The following is a 22,847-nucleotide window of genomic DNA, read 5'->3' on the forward strand; positions in this document are numbered from 1 at the left end:
AGGTTCCGAACAGGTCAAGTCCAAGGAAGTAGACGGCCACTGAAAAAAAAAGAAACATTTTATATTTTACATAAAAGCCTGTATGTAAACCATGTGTAGACAAAATTCTATTTTAATTTGATAAAAGCAGGGAGAAGATAGTTGGATAGATAGATGGATGGTTCATAACGTTGTAAGTATCTAAAAGTAATTTTGTTTACCATCATTGGGAATGTACATCAATTTAGATCCTTGGATTAAAATTAAACTGTGTTACTACTGTGTCAATGTACAAGGTATCCTAAACCCTTTGAGATCCTTAATGATACATCATTTATTAATAATGATAATATTGTTATAAAGTCCAAATGGACCATATGGTCTAACAACCTTCACACACACACACACACACAGTCATATTTTCAATGTAAATCTGGCTGACCTCCTGCTACAACATCAACATCCTGAACAGCAACCACATGACCTGCCCCTAACCCCCCTCAACCCCCCCAAAAGGGGGAGAAGAAGGTGACATGTGTGTAGAGAAGTAGGTTACCACACACACACACACACACACACACACACACTACCTAACATCCTTAAACAACCTTATGCTGTAAAATATGCCTAGTCATCATGCCCTTAGCCATGAAGGATGTAGAGAGAGGGGGGGGGGGGGTTGGAACAGGATATCAATACTTGTGCACAGTAGAGGGGGAGGGCGGTGGGGGGGGGGGGGTTGGATTAGCTGTGTAATATTTTTAAGGTTAAGAAATATTTTAGAATGTCTTAAGGTAGGGACAAGAAGAAATATAATGACCTTCCTCAAACTCTCACCCCCCCCCCCCCCCCCAAATACCTGAACTTGGTAAATGCAATAAAAAAAGAAGTGGTGAAGAGGGTGGTGGGGGGTGGGGCATTTGTGTTGGCAATAAAAATGATGACATAAAAAACCAGGCCTACTACTAGGATTTCCGGTAGTAGAGGCATTTTTCTTGCTAGGGGGGTTGGGGTGTGGGTGGGTGGGTTGGGGGGGGGGTTAATGAATCAAGGTTTCCAGGGAACAATTACTCTGACCATTGAAAAAAAAGAGGAAAATGTTTTTTTTATGAAATCTTAAGATGTTGGCCAATTTGAGGTTAAGGAGGGGCTGGGTGGGGGTGGGGAGAACCAGGATATGGACACTTGATTATTCAAGGATCTAAAGGGATAAGACAATGGTTGATAAATTGATGTTTGTCCCCAATGATAATACACAAAATTTTACCCCTTCTGTAGATTACAATTAGTGGTGGAAACGTTTGGACACTCAACTAAATGTACCAACATATTGAAATTCAATTAAAGTCCCCAAAGTTGTTAAGCCAAGGAATTAAATAGTGTAAATGTAAAATGTTATTGACATCAATTAATCAGCCATTGCCTGATCCCTTTAGACCCCTGTTTTGCAAAACAAAATGGCCGTGGTACTTTATTTGCATTTGTTTGGCCATGCATTTTAGTTCTTAATATGACCACAAGATGGCATTGGCTGTAGAAAAGGAAGTGGGGGGGCAGTTGACTGTACATCCTGGTTTAAAGATTAGAGAGATAAGACAATGGCCGATAAATTGATGTACATCCCCCAATGATGATACACAAAATGATGAAATCTGTGAGGGTCAACAAATATGAAAACATTGTTAAAAAGTTTGGAGACTTCCTCCATGTTTTTAGATAAAATTCTTGACTTCTTTGCATTCAGCAAAAAAAGTGGCATGTATTGAAAGGGATATAGAAGAGACAGAAAATAGCCTAAAACCTTCCTAGAACCTATAGCAAGCTTCCCTTTTAAAGAAGAACTCATAGCAGTTCAGTAGTTATTAAGATCTTTTAATATCTTCACACACACACACACAAACACACACACAAACAAACACACACACACACAAACACACACACACACAAACACACACACATATGAAGGTCTTGGCAGGTTGTTTAAGGAAGTTCCAACAGCAGGAAGTTTGCCATGGTCAGCAATTTTTATATGAAACCGATTAATATCCACTGGATTAGAACCGGTTGTCAGCCATACTATCCGCACAATATCCGCGGAAAGCTGTCTATAATACGGAGTTAATAAAAATAACTACAAAATTTAGGGATCTTAGGGGATAAGACAATGGCTAATAAATTGATGTACATACTCTTTATGATAATAAACAAAGTTACCCTCCCACTCAGAAATCTCAACAACTACTGAACCGATTCGGTTCTCTAGTTTGCTTAAGCTTCACATAAGTCCTGTGACGGTTTTAGGCTATTTGAAAAGACATTTTTTACCATTTCGAATACAGTTCCCCTAGAGGCGTAGAATTAGTAGAAAAATTTTAATGGGTTGGTTCATTAAGATAAACTTGTCAAAACTAATAATTGTAATTTATTTAAAGGGTTAATTATGTGTATCATCACTGGGGATGTACAAAATTCAACGGCCATTGTCTTATCCCTTTAGATCCCTGTTGTTTTATAGTTATTTATTGCATCGTATTATAGACAGCTTTCCGCGGATATTATGCGGATAGTATGGCTGAGAAGCGGTTCTAATCCAGTGGATATTGATTGGTTTATTAATCCCTGGAGGAAAAATACTAAAACTGTTGTGGTTTTTAAAAAAACTTTCCCCTCTGTTATGAAATTTTACAAATAATAATAATTTTTTTTCAAATGATCACTTTCAAATGTGGTTTCAATTGCATTTTTCTCCCAACTTTCTTCTAATAGAAAATCTACTCTTTAATTGTCAGTTTATCTTTTGTCTGTGTAAAAAAAATGTGCTTTTTTAACTTCTTTAAAGGAGAGTTTTTTTTTGTGATGTTTTTTCTTTTTTTTCAACGGATAAGACAATTGCCAATAATTGTTGATGCACAAAATTACCCCTTCTATAGATTACAATAAGATATTGAAACGTTTGAACCAGCCAATCAAAATTCAATAAAAGTTCCCATAGTTGTTAAGCCAACGAATAAGAAAACGTTATTATAAAACTTTGGGAACCAGTGTAATAAGCAGCCCAATGTCCCCTCCCTCCCTGTGAATATAAAAATTTTTTTATAGAAATATAAATATGTAAAGGATGGATTCTCCCCCAGTTTCAAAAAGATAATTTGGTTAGAATATTTTGGGGACCAGTGTAATTTACAGTCCAATTTTTCATGGCATTTTGCTTTCATAGATGGTTCATAACGTTGTGAGTATCTAACAGTAATTTTGTTTACCATCATTGGGAATTTACATCAATTTAGATCCTTGGATTAAAATTAAACTGTGTTACTACTGTGTGAATGTACAAGGTATCCTAAACCCTTTGCTAAAGTCAAACTAACACAAATTAAGTTCAGGATTGCCTTTGTGTGTTTGAAATTAAACTGTGACAAGATATCAGGCTAAAACAGGCTTGGAGATCCTTAATGATACTATGTGTACTTTATAAAATTTATGCTGTGTTAAAATCCATTTTTAACTTGATTATAACGTGCCACAGTCAATTTAACAGCCATTGTCTTAAGAAAAGGATTTAAAAAAGCTGTTTTCAGGTTAGGTTATCTTGGGTACAGGGTTAAGTTTATATCCACATGTGTATGACGAGTTTTGGGTATGTTTTGATTGATTATAACGTGATTTTAGTAAAAAAGTACTTAGGGACAAAAAATGCACTATTAAAGGGGTTTAGGTGTAAAAATCGAAGACAAAACATAAAATAACGAAGCTTCTAATTTGCCTACAGATTTCACACAAAATTTTTCAGCCGTCTAGGTGTAACAGAAACGGCCATACGGACGTTTAAAGTGAAAAAAGATAAAAAATTTGGCATGGAACCAAAAGTAGACCAGTCTATCATAGTCTTGGTCTAATGGATTTCAATGTTGTGCAGGACGTGTGCATTAGATGGACTTAGTATATATAAGGTGATATTCTATTGACAAGGAAGTATAGGTAGCAAACTGCCGTCAACCATATGTTGTTTTGTATTAAACTGACTATTTTGTTACATAAAACTGTTTCCTAATATGTGTGTGGTGTAGAATATGTCATTTTTTTTACCTAACATTGATGGAAGTTTGTAGGTATGTGTCTTGTTTTGTTTAAAAATTGCGAATCCTAGCGGCAGATTTTAATACTAATATATAGAGCCGTCAAATTTGGTCTTGTCTGGCTGGGGTTAAATCCTCAATAGAAGTATGAGAGTAATAGACTGCTACAAAAAATGGATCACATTTATTTAGGCATTTTTTTTATTGGTTAGAAAGTTAATACTAATTGAAAGATGTTATAAAAAAATATATATTAATTTTTTTTAAATATTTTTATTTATCTCTCTCTCTCATTCCTTATATTACACGTCGCTTCGCTCCGGTTAAAGGCACTTGAACTACACCCATGGAAAAAAACCTGACACCTCTTTATTATCTCTCTCTCTCTCTCTCTCAGGTTGCTTCGCTTTAGTTAAAGAATCTATCTATCTATCTATCTATCTATCTATCTATCTATCCATTTATATATCTATCTATATATCAGGTTGCTTCGCTCCAGTTAAAGAATCTATCTATATATCTATCTTTCTTTCTATCTATCTATCTATCTATCTTTCTTTCTTTCTATCTATCTATCTATCTATCTATCTATCTATCTATGTATCAGGTTGCTTCGCTCCAATTAAAGAATCTATCTATCTATCTATCTATATTTTTATCTATCTATCTATCTATCTTTCTTTCTTTCTATCTATCTAACTATCTATCTATCTATCTATGTATCAGGTTGCTTCGCTCCAATTAAAGAATCTATCTATCTATCTATCTATCTATCTATCTATCTATCTATCTATCTATCTATTTATATATCTATCTATATATCAGGTTGCTTCGCTCCAGTTAAAGAATCTATCTATCTATCTATCAATCTATTTATATATCTATCTATATATCAGGTTGCTTCGCTTCAGTTAAAGAATCTATCTATCTATCTATCTATCTATCTATCAATCTATTTATATATCTATCTATATATCAGGTTGCTTCGCTCCAGTTAAAGAATCTATCTATCTATCTATCTTTCTTTCTATCTATCTATCTATCTTTCTTTCTTTCTATCTATCTATCTATCTATGTATCAGGTTGCTTCGCTTTAGTTAAAGAATCTATCTATCTATCTATCTATCTATCTATTTATCTATCTATCTATCTATCTATCTATCTATCTATCTATTTATATATCTATCTATATATCAGGTTGCTTCGCTCCAGTTAAAGAATCTATCTATCTATCTATCTATCTATCAATCTATTTATATATCTATCTATATATCAGGTTGCTTCGCTTCAGTTAAAGAATCTATCTATCTATCTATCTTTCTTTCTATCTATCTATCTATCTTTCTTTCTTTCTATCTATCTATCTATCTATCTATCTATCTATCTATCTATCTATCTATCTATCTATGTATCAGGTTGCTTCGCTCCAATTAAAAAATCTATCTATCTATCTATCTATCTATCTATTTATCTATTTTTCTATCTATCTATCTATCTATCCGTTATGGCTGATGGCCCTTCTACCTCTCTATCTCCCCTTGTGTTAGCTTTGGTATGTATCACGCCTCGCTTCGCTCGGGTTTCAAGACAATAGACACTATCTATCTATCTACTATGGCACGTTATGGCTGATGTACAGGCCCCTCTACCTTCCTATCTTCCCTTCTGGTAGCTTTGGTATATTCACCAATACTCTAGTTGTTACCTGGGTATATTCACCAATACTCTAGTTTTTACCTGGGTATATCCATCAATACTATAGTTGTTACCTGGGTATATCCATCAAATTAAATGTATACTGGCCTGCCATTGGTCAAATGAAATGTATACTGGCCTGCCATTGACCAAATAAATGTATACCATTGGACTAATTAAATGTATACTGACCCATATCTTAACTTAACTTTTTAAGGATTGGGCTTAAACATAACCCAGGTTATCTTAACCTAAATAAAATTTTTTAAGGATTGGGCTTACATAACCCAGGTTATATTAACTTAAATAAAGATTTTTAAGGATTGGGCTTTAACAAAACCCAGGTTATCTTACCTTAAATCAAATTTTTTAAGGATTGGGCTTACATAACCCAGGTTATATTAGCTTAATTAAAAATTTTTAAGGATTGGGCTTAAAAATCAATCAATATTTAAGGATCAGACTCTATGTCAATTTAAGGATTGGGCTGTAGAAATTACATTTAAAAAATAAGTTAACTTTTAAGGATGAGCTGTAAAAATAACAAGAAAAAATCAATCAATCAATTTTAAAGGATTGGACTCTATGCCAATTTAAGGGTTGGACTATAAAATTACTATTACAAGAAGAAAAATCAATCAATCAATTAATTTTAAAGATTGAACTCTATGCCAATTTAAGGATTAGGCTATAGAAATAGTTTGACTTTAATTAGCTTAATTAAGCCAAGCCAACATAACCTAACCTAACTTTTGCCGCCAAAAACAGATTTGCCGCCAAAAACGGATTTTCCGAAGAAATATAGAAACTATACCTGCTTACGACTAAAAAAAAAGGTGTTTAGAGTGATTTTTTTCAACTTTTTCATAAAAGCAAAGTTGTTAGGAATTGCTTTGAGTACAACATATAAAAAAATTAGCCTTCTAGGATCATTGGCTATTGTTTTATCTTTTACGTAAGTTGGTCAAAAATAGCATTTGTAAATTTTGAAGGCACCTCACTATGACTTTTTTTCACTTAAAATTTTCATTGCCTCCGATTGTTTTAAAAACTATATTTTTATGTTTGGTTATCATATAGCCTCAGAGGAAATCAATTTGGGCAGGTTTTAGGCTAGATTTCAAATTTTGGATAAAAAAATATGCTTTTTTAGGTACCCAATTTTTCAATCCCAATTAAACAGGTTTTATCGTGATTTTTTCAAAACAAAACATAAAAGTAAAATTGTCAAGCATTAAGAAATCTCTAACATATTAAAAAATTAGCCAGATAGCTCGATTATATTTTGTTTTATGATAAAATGAAGTTTTTTATTTTTTTTACAGTTAAGATATATTCAATAATATAAAGTATAAAGTTAAAATTCTCGGACATTGGTGATCCCAATTGGTTGTTCTTTTCAATTCTGTTCAATTCCTGTTTACCTGGGTATTATGTAAAGCTTTAATTTTGTTTACCTGGGTACAATTCCTGTTTACCTGGGTATTATGTAAACCTACAATTTTGTTTACCTGGGTTTTGTATTTTGTTTACCTGGGTAATATGTAATACCCAGCCAAATTAGTACCCAGCCATACCAGGGTAACCCTAAAGTAGCCCTCTGTAAGCTAGAACCAAAGATCTTTAACCATAACCAAGATATAACTTTACCTGGGTCTTGTATTTTGTTTACCTGGGTACAGTACCTGTTTACCCGGGTAATATGTTATACCCAGCCAAACTAGTACCCAGCTATACCAGGGTAACCCTAAAGTAGCCCTCTGTATGCTAGAATCAAAGATCTTTAACTGTAACTAAGATATAACTAACCAAAGACTACTTAGAAGCACTCTATACTACGCTAAAAGGGAAGAATTACATCATAGAGTGCCTTAGTAGACACTTTTGTGTTGTCAAATAACCCTAAAACCTCTACCAAGTCCATATAGGATCTATGTAGACTTTCCAGTATAGACGCACATCATAGTTCCCCAAGAAAATACACTATCCTAATACACTAACATTTCCTATTCGTTGGCTTTAGTGAATTTTGATTGGTTGATTTATTAAGTTGAGTGTTCAAACGTTTTAGCCACTAATTATAATCTAAAGAAGAGGTAATTTTGTGTATCATCATTGGGGATTACATAAGTTTATCATCCATTGTCTTATCCCTTTAGATCCCTGATAAATAAATATCATATTATCTTTTTTTTCAGATTTGGTATTACTGTATAAAAGAAACGAAATGATCAACCAATAAAAAAGAATAATTGTTAAAATCATCGTATTATAGACAGCTTTCCGCGGGTAATAAAAGTTGAATAAAAAGTATTGGATTAAATCCAGTTTTGTAAGCCAGTTTTGAGGGTCCAAAGGCCCCGCCTAATGAGAATTAATATTATGTTTATTGTTTGTGGAAAATTGTCTGTAATACGATGCTATACATGATTTTTCAGTATGGCTGACAGAACCGGTTCTAATCCAGCTGATATTAATCGGTTTCGAAGCCAAACTGGAAAAAAATATTTTCATTAGTCTAATCTTTATATAAAAGTAACAGGATGTCTGTCTCTGTGTATCAAAGGATCTTGCTAACTGCTGAACCAATATGGTTCTCCTTTACAATGTAGCTTCTCATGTAGGTCCTGGGAAGGTTTATAATCTATTTGAAATCGCCCCTAGAAAAATTACTCCATATTTTTTTACTTTTTTTAGATAGAGGGGCCTACTTTCTCTCCCCCCCCCCCTCACCCTTTCCCACCTAAAGAGTCCCTAGAGGCCTCTAGGGGCGTAGCCGCTACTATTTAATAATTTAATATTATGTAGTTTTAACATTATAATAATATCTAAATGCAAGAGAGAGAGGGGACATTTGGGCTGTTTATTACTCTAGTCTCCAAAGTTTTACATTAACGTTTTCTTATTCGTTGACATAACAACTTTGGGGACTTTAGTGAATTTTGAATGGTTGATTCATTAAGTTGAGTTTTCAAACATTTCAACCACTATTTTAATCAATAGAAGGGGAAATTTGGTGTATCATCATTGGGGATGTACATCAATTTATTGGCCATTGTCTTATCCTACTTATATCTTCAATTTTTGCTTTAAAATCTTTACTTAAACAAGTAATTTTTGGAGTTGATTTACTTAAATCCTTAAAGTAGGGAAGAACATTCCGGCTATATTATTGGTTATTAAGTGTACATATTAATGCCATTTCTTTTACAAAAAAACATAAAAACACAAAAAATATTTTTTTTTTATATCATTTATTTTTAAATCCAAGACTGATGTGATATCAAGTTTAATACAAAATTATAACAAAAAAAATTCAATAAAAACAGGAAAAAAGTTTTGAAATGATAGGACAATTCTAACTTTTTCCACAATAACTATAATAAAGCGTTGAGCAAACCCTGCCAACTAATCAGCAAAGTAAACCCAATTCCCTTAAACTAAAAATTAAACAACTTTGCTTTTATATAATTCCCAGCCAAAAAAAAGGCTAAAGACATACAAAAAAAACGTTGTTTTAGTCCCTTAAAATCTAAGTTTTTGTTTCAAAAAAAAGTAACCAAAAAAATGGCAAAAAAGTGAGTTTTGAGTCATAGTAGATTTTTTCTTTCACGTTTGTTTGTCACAATATCAGCAAGTCTTGGTCAAGATGTACTAATCAGGTCATCATGTTACATATCATATGTATGAATACACAAACACACACACAAGTAATAATAATAATAATAATAATAATTATACATAACTGTAACATAAAGTAAGTAAATGCTCTAATGCGCTATGAGGTGAAGTAAGATTTATCATCATCAAGACGTTAGGTTAGGAGCTAAGTCTGTAAGAAATAAATCTCAGCAGCAGCTTTGATGCATCATCTCCTCAACACTCTGCCAATTTAAGAGTGATAAATCAAGGGACAACTTTTTTAATGTTTGCCAGGGAATGATCATAGGTTTAGTACAGAAGTAAAAAGCCTGTATGAAAACCATGTGCATATTTGCATATCCCCCGCAAGCATTGCAAGGAAATATTTTAGGTCCCTGTACCAAAGTCAAATTAAGCATGTGGTTGGGGGGAAGAAACACAGAGAGCTGTATATATATATATAATGTCATTTGTATTTCAGTAATTACCCCCTCAACAAAATTTTCCCCAGAGGGGTAAAATCTTTAAAGGGGAGTAACATTAATTTAAAACATAGTCTGACAGTAGTAATACAGTAGGAATATGCGTTGTGATCTGTAGTAGAGTTTTCAGTATTTTTTTTTATTTTACAATTTTTTTTTATCTTTTCGTGTCAAAATTTAAAAATTACTAATTTTGGCTTCGATTTAAGTCAAAATGTTTAAACAAAAAAAATAATTTGAGCAGTCTCTTTGTAAGTTTAAATTTGACTAGAATAATGCGATTTTTAAGTCATGTTATAAAGTATCAAGTATTTAGTTTGTAATTCAGTTAACACAGTGTTTTGATTCTAAGGTCAACAAAAGTTCAATTTGATTTCTGTTGTTAAATGTCTTAATTTGTTGTTTGTTTGTCCTTTACAAGTAGTTGATGTATGTTAAAATATAAATAAATAAAAACAAAACCAATCTATAACAATTATAACAGTTAACAAAAATAAAAACAATTTTTCATGGCATTTTGCTTTCACCCCCCTAACCTCACCTCCCCCCCTAAAGGGGTGGGCAGATTACAGTGGTGAAATATATATATCAAAACATTCTTTGTGAGATTATCAATTTAAATAAATCAGCTAAAATAAATTAATTATATAATAGGATAATTAATTTATTTAGAAAGCGCTTCTCTTCTTTCTAGAATCATCGTAGGAGAGACTGGCATCAGCAGCTCCATTGGCATAGGTGTCATAATATCTGCCGGCGGCGGAGTAGCTGGAGGAAGGAGCATCATAACCAGCAGCGGGGGCAGAGTAGGAGGCAGCAGGTGCTCCATATGTAGCCTCGGGGGCGCCATAGCCTACAGCGGGAGCTCCATAGCCGGATCCGCCTCCAGTAGCAGAGGTTCCGAACAGGTCAAGTCCAAGGAAGTAGACGGCCACTGAAAAAAAAAGAAACATTTTATATTTTACATAAAAGCCTGTATGTAAACCATGTGTAGACAAAATTCTATTTTAATTTGATAAAAGCAGGGAGAAGATAGTTGGATAGATAGATGGATGGTTCATAACGTTGTAAGTATCTAACAGTAATTTTGTTTACCATCAATTTAGATCCTTGGATTAAAATTAAACTGTGTTACTACTGTGTCAATGTACAAGGTATCCTAAACCCTTTGAGATCCTTAATGATACATCATTTATTAATAATGATAATATTGTTATAAAGTCCAAATGGACCATATGGTCTAACAACCTTCACACACACACACACAGTCATATTTTCAATGTAAATCTGGCTGACCTCCTGCTACAACATCAACATCCTGAACAGCAACCACATGACCTGCCCCTAACCCCCCTCAACCCCCCCAAAAGGGGGAGAAGAAGGTGACATGTGTGTAGAGAAGTAGGTTACCACACACACACACACACACACACACACACACTACCTAACATCCTTAAACAACCTTATGCTGTAAAATATGCCTAGTCATCATGCCCTTAGCCATGAAGGATGTAGAGAGAGGGGGGGGGGGGGGTTGGAACAGGATATCAATACTTGTGCACAGTAGAGGGGGAGGGCGGTGGGGGGGGGGGGGTTGGATTAGCTGTGTAATATTTTTAAGGTTAAGAAATATTTTAGAATGTCTTAAGGTAGGGACAAGAAGAAATATAATGACCTTCCTCAAACTCTCACCCCCCCCCCCCCCCCCAAATACCTGAACTTGGTAAATGCAATAAAAAAAGAAGTGGTGAAGAGGGTGGTGGGGGGTGGGGCATTTGTGTTGGCAATAAAAATGATGACATAAAAAACCAGGCCTACTACTAGGATTTCCGGTAGTAGAGGCATTTTTCTTGCTAGGGGGGTTGGGGTGTGGGTGGGTGGGTTGGGGGGGGGGTTAATGAATCAAGGTTTCCAGGGAACAATTACTCTGACCATTGAAAAAAAAGAGGAAAATGTTTTTTTTATGAAATCTTAAGATGTTGGCCAATTTGAGGTTAAGGAGGGGCTGGGTGGGGGTGGGGAGAACCAGGATATGGACACTTGATTATTCAAGGATCTAAAGGGATAAGACAATGGTTGATAAATTGATGTTTGTCCCCAATGATAATACACAAAATTTTACCCCTTCTGTAGATTACAATTAGTGGTGGAAACGTTTGGACACTCAACTAAATGTACCAACATATTGAAATTCAATTAAAGTCCCCAAAGTTGTTAAGCCAAGGAATTAAATAGTGTAAATGTAAAATGTTATTGACATCAATTAATCAGCCATTGCCTGATCCCTTTAGACCCCTGTTTTGCAAAACAAAATGGCCGTGGTACTTTATTTGCATTTGTTTGGCCATGCATTTTAGTTCTTAATATGACCACAAGATGGCATTGGCTGTAGAAAAGGAAGTGGGGGGGCAGTTGACTGTACATCCTGGTTTAAAGATTAGAGAGATAAGACAATGGCCGATAAATTGATGTACATCCCCCAATGATGATACACAAAATGATGAAATCTGTGAGGGTCAACAAATATGAAAACATTGTTAAAAAGTTTGGAGACTTCCTCCATGTTTTTAGATAAAATTCTTGACTTCTTTGCATTCAGCAAAAAAAGTGGCATGTATTGAAAGGGATATAGAAGAGACAGAAAATAGCCTAAAACCTTCCTAGAACCTATAGCAAGCTTCCCTTTTAAAGAAGAACTCATAGCAGTTCAGTAGTTATTAAGATCTTTTAATATCTTCACACACACACACACAAACACACACACAAACAAACACACACACACACAAACACACACACACACAAACACACACACATATGAAGGTCTTGGCAGGTTGTTTAAGGAAGTTCCAACAGCAGGAAGTTTGCCATGGTCAGCAATTTTTATATGAAACCGATTAATATCCACTGGATTAGAACCGGTTGTCAGCCATACTATCCGCACAATATCCGCGGAAAGCTGTCTATAATACGGAGTTAATAAAAATAACTACAAAATTTAGGGATCTTAGGGGATAAGACAATGGCTAATAAATTGATGTACATACTCTTTATGATAATAAACAAAGTTACCCTCCCACTCAGAAATCTCAACAACTACTGAACCGATTCGGTTCTCTAGTTTGCTTAAGCTTCACATAAGTCCTGTGACGGTTTTAGGCTATTTGAAAAGACATTTTTTACCATTTCGAATACAGTTCCCCTAGAGGCGTAGAATTAGTAGAAAAATTTTAATGGGTTGGTTCATTAAGATAAACTTGTCAAAACTAATAATTGTAATTTATTTAAAGGGTTAATTATGTGTATCATCACTGGGGATGTACAAAATTCAACGGCCATTGTCTTATCCCTTTAGATCCCTGTTGTTTTATAGTTATTTATTGCATCGTATTATAGACAGCTTTCCGCGGATATTATGCGGATAGTATGGCTGAGAAGCGGTTCTAATCCAGTGGATATTGATTGGTTTATTAATCCCTGGAGGAAAAATACTAAAACTGTTGTGGTTTTTAAAAAAACTTTCCCCTCTGTTATGAAATTTTACAAATAATAATAATTTTTTTTCAAATGATCACTTTCAAATGTGGTTTCAATTGCATTTTTCTCCCAACTTTCTTCTAATAGAAAATCTACTCTTTAATTGTCAGTTTATCTTTTGTCTGTGTAAAAAAAATGTGCTTTTTTAACTTCTTTAAAGGAGAGTTTTTTTTTGTGATGTTTTTTCTATTTTCAACGGATAAGACAGTTGCCAATAATTGTTGATACACAAAATTGCCCCTTCTATAGATTACAATAAGATATTGAAACGTCATAACCAGCCAATCAAATTCAACAAGAAAAGTCCCCAAAGTTGTTAAGCCAACGAATAAGAACACGTTATTATAAAACTTTGGGAACTAGTGTAATAAGCAGCCCAATGTCCCCTCCCTTCTTGAGAATCAAAAAGATAATTTGGTTAGAATATTTTGGGGACCAGTGTAATTTACAGTCCAATATACCCAATTTTCTTTGTCTAAAAAGTGTACTATTTTTTAGCTTCTTTTAAGGAGAGATGGCTGATTTTTTTGTGATGTTTTTTCATTTTCAAATGGATAAGACAATTGCCAATAATTGTTGATACACAAAATTACCCCTTCTATACATTACAATAAGATGTTGAAACGTTTGAACCAGCCAATCAAAATTCAATAAAAGTTCCCAAAGTTGTTAAGCCAACAAATAAGAAAACGTTATTATAAAACTTTTGGGAACTAGTGTAATAAACAGCCCAATGTCCCCCCCCCCTCCTGTGAATCCAAATTTTTTTTTATAAAAATATGAATATGTAAAGAATGGATTCTCCTTCAGTTTCAAAAAGATAATTTGGTTAGAAAACTTTGGGTACCAGTATAATTTACAGTCCAATATCCCCTTTCTCAAAATACCCAAAGTTTTAAAAAAAGATAATTTTGTTAAAAAACTTTGGTTACCAAAACATTTTATTTTAATTCAATTTAGTGCATAAATTTTTCAACCAACAATTATAATCTAAAGAAATGGGGTAATATTGTTTATCATTGTAAAAATTTTATAAATATGTCAAGGATAAAAAAGGGGAAAAAGACAGGGTCAACTAAAGGGAAAGTGATGGGGGGAGAAGGAAAGGGAAGGGGGAAATGCATCTACGAAAAGGGAAAGTTTAATAAGATCAAGTTCATAGTGGGGAGAAGAGGGGGAAGAGGGGGGAAGGGAAGGGGGAAAGGGAGGATTTATTGAAAATGAAAGTTTTGGGAAGTAGAGTGAAGAGAAGGGGGGGGGGTGCAGGGGGGATGATTTGCACTTTTTTTTTGTGTTCAACCAAGAAATTTCACTACTAATATACTTTCACACACACATAAATACATACACACACATACACACACACAAACACACATACACAAACACACACACACACACACACACACACAGACTTAATTTTGATCAGGGTCAAGCCAAATTTCAAGTACAGGATATATAATCAGAGAGAGAGAGAGAGAGGGGACAATATGCTGTTTTTATTACACTAGTCCCCAAAGTTATATAAAAAGCGTTTTCTTATTCGTTGGCTTAACAACTTTAGGAACTTCTGATTCGGTTGGATCATTAAGTTGCGTGTTCAAAAGTTTCAACCAATAACTTTAATCTACAGAAGGGGTAATTTTATGTATAATCATTGGGGATGTATACTAATTTATCGGCCATTGTCTTATCCCTTTAGATCCCTAGGATATAACATTAACTTGAAACATTTGTCTACAACTTTGTTTTTTTTTTCAAAATGGATTTGGATTTAGCTAAATAAAATCAGAGATCTAAAGGGATAAGACAATGGCCTATAAATTGATGTACTATGTACATAACCAATGATGATACACAAAATTACCCCTTCTGTACATTAAAATTATTGGTTGAAAGATTTTAACACTCAATTTAATGAATCAACCAGACAAAATTCAAAAGTCCCCAAAGTTGTTAAGCCAATGAATAAGCAAACGTTTTTATAAGACTTTGGGGACTAGTGTAATAAACGGCTCATTGTCCCCTCTTTCTCTCTGACATAGAATAATGAAAATGAAAATAAAATGAAAAGTTATAAGATAAAAAACAGTAAAACCATCAAATACTTGAATAGCTGGTAAAACAGTCTTTAAAACCGGTTTTTTTCTTTTTAAAAATGGCACCAATAGAGCAGTAAGAGAGAGAGGACAATGTGCTGTTTATTACACTAGTCCCCAAAGTTTTATGATAACCTTTTCTTATTCGTTGGCTTAACAATTTTGGGGTCTTTGGTAAATTTTGATTAGTTGTTACATCAAACGTTTCAACCACTAATTTTAATCTACAGAAGGGGTAATTTTGTGTATCATCATTGGGGATGGACATCAATAAATGTGTGCAAAAATGCTCCCCCCCCCCCCACAATTCTTATAACAACTGTTTAAATTGCATGCAAAAAACTTTCTCTATATTAGATATCAGAAATTTTAAGATAAAAAAAAAAATCCCACCACATGTGATTTGGTATTTTATTTTGCATGGATCTAAAGGGATAAGACAATGGCCGATAAATTGATGTACATCTCTAATGATCATACACAAAATTACCCCTTCTGTAGATTATAATTAATGGTTGAAACGTTTTAAAACTCAACCTAATCAATAAATCAATAAAAAATTTACTAAAGTCTACAAAGTTGTAAAGCCAACGAATAAGAAAGCGTTATTATAAAACTTTGGGGACTAGTGTAATCAACCCTCCCTCCCTGGATTATTTTGCTTAAATTCAAGGAATTCAAATTTGCTGAAACTTATTTTTTCTTTTCTTTTTAATTTCAAATTGACCAACTGCTGTTTGCATATTATTTCTCGCTTCTATTATTATGGACAGCTTTCCGCGGATATTATGTGGAGAGTATTGCGGAGAACCAGTTCTAATCCAGCGGATATTTATCGGATCCAGTTGATTATGCTTTATTGTTAAGGAAAAAGGAAGAAAATGTTTTAATATTGAAAATCATTTACTGCCTAGACTTTGAAATTGAGAGAAAAATCTTTAAAATAACTTTTATTACACTTTTTCTACCACTGCTATGTCAGATGTATGACATTAATAATTAGAGTTGTGGGGAATGCCTTGGCCCATAAACCGGACCAACTTCTATTACCATGTACAGTTAGGACTTTCTGGCAAAAGTAAAGTGCAATCAAAGGGTTGGTTGTCTGATTGGATCTTATTATCATATTCCATTACAAGCGGATGATGCTCTTTAGATGTTCTTGGAATTTTTGTGGAGTGCCCCAAGGTTGCATTTTAGGTCCTATTCTTATTTTATATGATTTTCTCTACTCCTATAAAAGATAGACGGCTGAAATTTCTTGACAACATTCCCATTAATATGTAGCATAATTAAGCATAAGACATCCATGGCGGTTGGAATGCTTTTGGGCAGGTTTTAAGCTACTTTTATGTTAAATACTTTAGTGGAGTGCCACAAGGTTGCATATTAGGTCCTATTCTTATTTTATGTGATTTTCTCTACTCCTATAAAAGATAGACGGCTGAAATTTCTTGACAACATTCCCATCAACATGGAGCATAATTAAGCACAAAACATCCATGGAGGTTGGACTGCTTTTGGGCAGGTTTTAAGCTACTTTTATGTTAAATACTTTAGTGGAGTGCCTCAAGGTTGCATATTAGGTCCTACTCTTATTTTATGTGATTTTCTCTGCTCCTATAAAAGATAGACGGCTGAAACTTTTTGTCAACATTCCCATCAACATGAAGCATAATTAAACATAAAACATCCATGGGGGTTGGACTGCTTTTTGGCAGGTTTTAAGCTATATTTATGGTGTAAATACTTACAGAATGAGAGGAGACCCAGCAGGATAGCCTGGGGGATCAGATTGATGGTGTAGCCGGGGCCGGTGAAGTATAATCTTCCCTCCTCCTTTGCCTCAACATCCTGAATAACAAAACTTTGGGTACTCATTGAATTATAATTCTGAACAAAAAAGTATGGGTACTCATTGAATTATAATAAAAAATTCATCTATGAAAAAACCGGTTATTAGTAAGGGATCTAAAGGGATAAGACAATGGCCGATAAATTGATGTACATCCCTAATGATAAGACACAAAATTACCCCTTCAGTTGATTGCAATCAGTGGTTAAAAAGTTTGGACACTCCACTTAATGAGCCAACCAATCAAAAGTCCCCAAAGTTATGATTCCAAAGTATAAGAAATCGTTATCATAAAACTTTGGGGACTAGTGTAATAAACTGTTTGTTGTCCCCTTACTTCCTGATTATTGTTTATGTCTAAACTTTTCAACCAATAATAGTAATCTACAGAAGGGGTAATATTGTTTATCATTAGAGGAAGGGGATATCCGAGTGTAAATTAAACTGGTACCCAAAATTTTATAACCAAATTAACTTTTTCCTACTTTGGGTACTTTTTTTGTAACGTTTTGACACTGAACGAAATAAACCAATCAAAATTTAATTCAAGTCCACAAAGTTATTGAACCTTGAGTAAAAAAAACGTTATTGTAAAACTTTAGGGACTAGTGTAATAAACAGCCAAATGTCCCCTCCCTTCATGCGAAAAATGTGATTTTAAAAAATTTCTGCTTCAGCAAGTTCCATATGCTTTTAATTACATATTAATCTAAAAATTTTCAACCCCATGCATTTTTTTGACATCATTTTTATGCATGAAAAAATTTAAGAAAAAGCATAGCAACTCTATAATATGTTGCCAGAAAGTCTGTACGTCCATTTAAAACTTGCTTTTTTGGTAATATTTTTTAAAGTGATATAATCATCCTATTAATAAGATTTTTTGAATACTGTTTCCTGGGACAACAAGGTACAATGATATAAGCGAAGCATTTTTATAATCAAGTCCTAAAAATGTAAATATGTCCCTAAACAGTATTTAAGAAGTTTTGCAAAAAAATATAATTTCTGCCTATTAAGTTATGACACTCTACAAGTGTTAATGTTTAGTTTTTTCCTACTGTATTTTTCAGAGCATCACTTTTTTTATGGATGTTGTCATCCTTGTTTTTTTAAACATCATGATGTTATGCATGACAAAATTTTTGGCCTGTTTATCAAAATAATAATATTGCAACATAATATTCTAAATATTTCTAAATAAAAAAGTTCCACATCGTTGAGTGTAAAAATATGCAGACATCTAAAGGGATAAGACAATGGCCGATAAATTGATGTACATCCCCAATAATTACCCCCTATGTAGACTACAATCAGTGGTTGAAAGGTATGGACACTTTACTTAATGAACCAATTATAGTTGTTAAGCTAACGAATAAGAAACATTATTATTTAAACTTTGGGGACTTGTGTAATAAACAGCCCAATGTCCCCTTCCTCCCTGGGGTAAAAATAGTGCCAGAAATTTATCGCATCGTATTATAGACAGCTTTCCGTGGATATTATGTGGATAGTATGGCTGAGAACCTGTTCTAATCCTGCGGATATTAATCGGTTTTTAGGCCCTTATGTAATTACAGTGCCAGAAATAGATCCTTGAGGCACTCCATAGAATATGTACATCTCAATTAATCCAAGGAGGGAGGGGAAATTGGGGAATTGGGTAAATTACACTGGTACCCAAAGTTTTATAATAACGTTTTCATATTCGTTAGCTTGACAACTTTTGGGACTTTTATTAAATTTTGATTGGTTGGTTCATTAAGTTACGATGTCCAAACTTTTCAACTAGTAATAAATTTAGGAATAAGGGTAATTTATTATATCATCATTGGGGACGTATATCAATTTATCGGCCATTGTTTTATCCCTTTAGATCCCTGCTCTAAATATGTACATCTTAATTTAGGCATGATATAATTGTCTTATCAATTTCAAACTTAATAAGACGAATCCTTTTACAGTTAGGTAAAAAGCACAACATGTTGAATATTAATTGCATGGGAACTCAGGAGTTATTGGGCTGTTTATTACACTAGTCCCCAAAGTTTTACAATTATGTTTTTTTATTTATTAATAACTAGTTATAGTGTATCATCATTGGGGATGTACATCATGTTATCGGCCATTGTCTTATCCCTTTAGATCTCTGAGACATTCTTGGTTTGTCAACAAAATTTGAAGGAGTGAAATGTCAACTTTCACTTTTTTTAAAGGGAGGGGAAAAAATTGGACTGTAAATTATACTAGTACCCAAAGTTTTATTAATACACATGATTTTTGGTACTTTTATCAATCCTTATAAACCTCCCAACCAATAGTTTTATTATCTAGAAGGAGTAATTTTGATTATCATCATTCGGAAGGATGTACCAAGGGATCTAAAGGGATAAGACAATGACTGATTAATTAATGTACATGCCCCAATGATGATACACAAAAATACCCCTTTTGTAGATTACAATTAGTTATTGAAACAATTAGTTATTGAAACATTTGGTCACTTAACTAAATAAACCAACCAATCAAAATTCAATAAAAATCCACAAAGTTGTTAAGGCAACGAATAAGAATACACTTATTATAAAACTTTGGGGACTAGTGTAATAAACAGCCCAATGTCCCCTACCTTCCTGCGTTTAAGACACTTTCACTTTGAGTAGTATTGGTAACCTAATTTTTAATTTATCCCAATTGTGTTAAACCCAATATACCCCCCCCCCCCCCCAACCGTATTATATTCTTCTAAAAAAGTCACTTTCTTTGTATAACCCTAATCACTTTGTAATGATTTTCAGGAAGGAGGGAGGGGACAATGAGCTGTTTATTACACTAGTCCCCAAAGTTTTATGATAACGTTTTCTTATTCGTTGGTTTTGCAACTTTTGGGGGACGTTTATTGGTTCATTAAGATGTAATCTACAGAAGGGTTAATTTTGTGCATTATTATTAGTGATGGACATCAATTTATCAGCCATTTTCTTATTCCTTTAGATCCCTGGGCGGAAAGAAAGGAGACCCAGAAATTGAACCATGAGGTGCCCCACAAAATTGATCCTCATTTCCGGATTATAGACAACTTCCCGCGGTTATTATGCGGATAACCGGTTCTAATCCAGCGGATAAGAAGCGGTTTCGATATTTGCCCCACAAAATTGATCCTCATTTCCGGGGAGAAAGTGGCAAAAAAAAATAACAGGGATCTAAAGGGATAAGACAATGGCCTATAAATTGATGTACATCCCCCAATGTTAATACACAAAATTAACCCTTCTCTAGATTACAAATTGAACACTAAATAAACCAACCAATCAAAATTTAATGAATTTTGGGTACCAATTAAATAAAACTTTGGGTACCAATGTAATATAGCTTTGGGTACCAATGTAATGAAACTTTGGGTACCAATGTAATAAAACTTTGGGTACTAATTTATTAAAACTTTAGGGACAAATTTAATAAAACTTTGGGTACCAATGTAATAAAACTTTGGGGTCTAATATAATAAAACTTTGGATACCAGTATAATTTACAGTCCCTTACTTCCTGAAGAAAACCCATTAAACCCAAAACCCGGAAGTTAGGGAGGGGACATTGGGGACTGTAAATTATACTGGTACCCAAAGTATTTAAAAACTGATACCCAAAGTATTTAAAAGCTTTAGTTAGCTTTTCTTGAATCTGGATTGGTTGGTTCTTCAAACTTTTAAATCTACAGAAGGGGTAATTTTTGTGTATCATCATTGGGGAAATATTTAAACACACAAATTTATCGCCCATTGTCTTATCCCTTTAGATCCATGTGAGTCCCCCCCAAAATTACAGGATGTTGAAAAAGAAAAAGTGAAATCTGGGCCATTTTTTTTCAGGGATCTAAAGGGATAAGACAATGACCGATAAATTGATGATACACAAAATTACCCCTTCTGTAGATTATAATTATTGGTTGAAACATTTGGACACTCAACAAAGTAAACCAATTCAGGGATCCAAAGGGATAAGACAATGGCTGATAAATTGATCCCCCAATGATGATAAACAAAATTACCCCTTCTGTAGATTACAATTAGTGTTTGAAACATATGGATACTCAACAAAATGAATCAATTTAGGGATCTTAAGGGATAAGACAATGGGTCGATAAAAAATGATGTACATCCTCCCAATGATGATACACAAAATTGCACCTTTTGTAGAAGGAACTAATCAATCAAGAAAAAGTCCCAAAGTTTTTAGGTAATAAACAAGAAAATTTTATTATAAAACTTTGGGTACTAGTTTAATTTGAAGTCCAATCTTTTTTTAAAAAACAAGGATGATAACATTTATAAAAGCGAAGCGCTAAAACGGTACGGCAAACGAACATTAACACTTGTAGAGTGTCAGAACTGAATAAGCAGAATATAAATGTATAAGTCTAAACAAATTTGTAAGTAGGAAGTTAATAAAAGAAACTTATATAAACTGTCTATAGGATGACATTGTATTATAGACAGCTTTCCGCGGATTTTATGCGGATAACCGGTTCTAATCCAGCGGATAATAATCGTTTTTTGAGAATAAAATGGACCTTACGGCGGTCTCAAAAGTGACATCGTATTATAGACATCTTTCCGCGGATATTATGCGGATAGTATGCGGATAACCGGTTCTAATCCAGCGGATAATAAGCGGATTCGAAGAAAAAAAGGAACTTACGGCGGTCTCGAGGGCATAGGCCTCGGCCAAAAGTAGGGTACACACAACTGCGGCAGACTTATACATGGTGTGGCTGTTTCTGAAATGAATGGTCAAAAAGTTAGAACACTACTACTTTGTTATTTATTTATTTATAGTATTGTAGACAGCTTTCCGCGAATAGGAAAATGAAAAATAAAAAAAATTATTATTTTTATTTTTAATAATCGCGGAAAACTGTCTATAACTACGGGGTGCTGCTAAACATGATTTTTCAGTATGGCTGGCTGAAAATTGGGTTCTAATCCAGCGGATATTAATCGGTTTTCGAAGCCATACTGAACAAAATATTATATATTTAAAGCTTTTTACAGAAGCTTTTATTTGAAAATAAAATAGCCTAAAACCCTTCAACAGTTCAGTGGCCCTTTTATAATACTTTTTGGTTTAAAATGAAATTATTTCTTTAAATTATGATGATTTTCTGTTTGATAGTTTGATGGATTTTTAGATGTATAAATTGACAAATTTTGGATCATGGAAAGAAAACAAAGTAGCGAGTTTTCGTCGTATTTTCACAGAAGCTTTTTAAGGTTAGGTTGGAGTAAATGTTAATAATTGCCCCGCAAGGTTAGAGCCCTCCGCATGGGCTAGAAATAAGAAAAAAAGCTACTGTGAAAATACGACATTCAACCTGCTACTTCGTTTTCTTTCCATGATCCTAGATTTGTTGTAATATAATTTGGTGGATTTTTAAACGTATACAAATTGACAGATTTTTTTGGTAGAAAATTGACGGATTTTTTTTCGT

The 22,847-nt window shown here is 33.7% G+C and overlaps 1 protein-coding gene across 1 annotated transcript; it reads right to left on the bottom strand.

Annotated features, from left to right (window-relative positions):
• Positions 1 to 10,171: 10,171 nt before the first annotated feature.
• On the bottom strand, positions 10,172 to 22,158 carry LOC145306770 (uncharacterized). The gene is made up of 3 exons (XM_080149063.1): positions 22,058 to 22,158; positions 17,259 to 17,358; positions 10,172 to 10,808 (listed from the first exon to the last, which is right to left on the bottom strand). Exons 1-3 carry the CDS (start codon positions 22,121 to 22,123, stop codon positions 10,543 to 10,545), a joined length of 432 nt encoding a protein of 143 aa, XP_080005189.1. The 5' UTR covers positions 22,124 to 22,158; the 3' UTR covers positions 10,172 to 10,542.
• Positions 22,159 to 22,847: the final 689 nt, after the last annotated feature.

Source organism: Acartia tonsa, chromosome 15 (genome assembly GCF_053477335.1).
Source record: "Acartia tonsa isolate MP-2025a chromosome 15, ASM5347733v1, whole genome shotgun sequence".
Lineage (NCBI taxonomy): Eukaryota > Metazoa > Arthropoda > Copepoda > Calanoida > Acartiidae > Acartia > Acartia tonsa.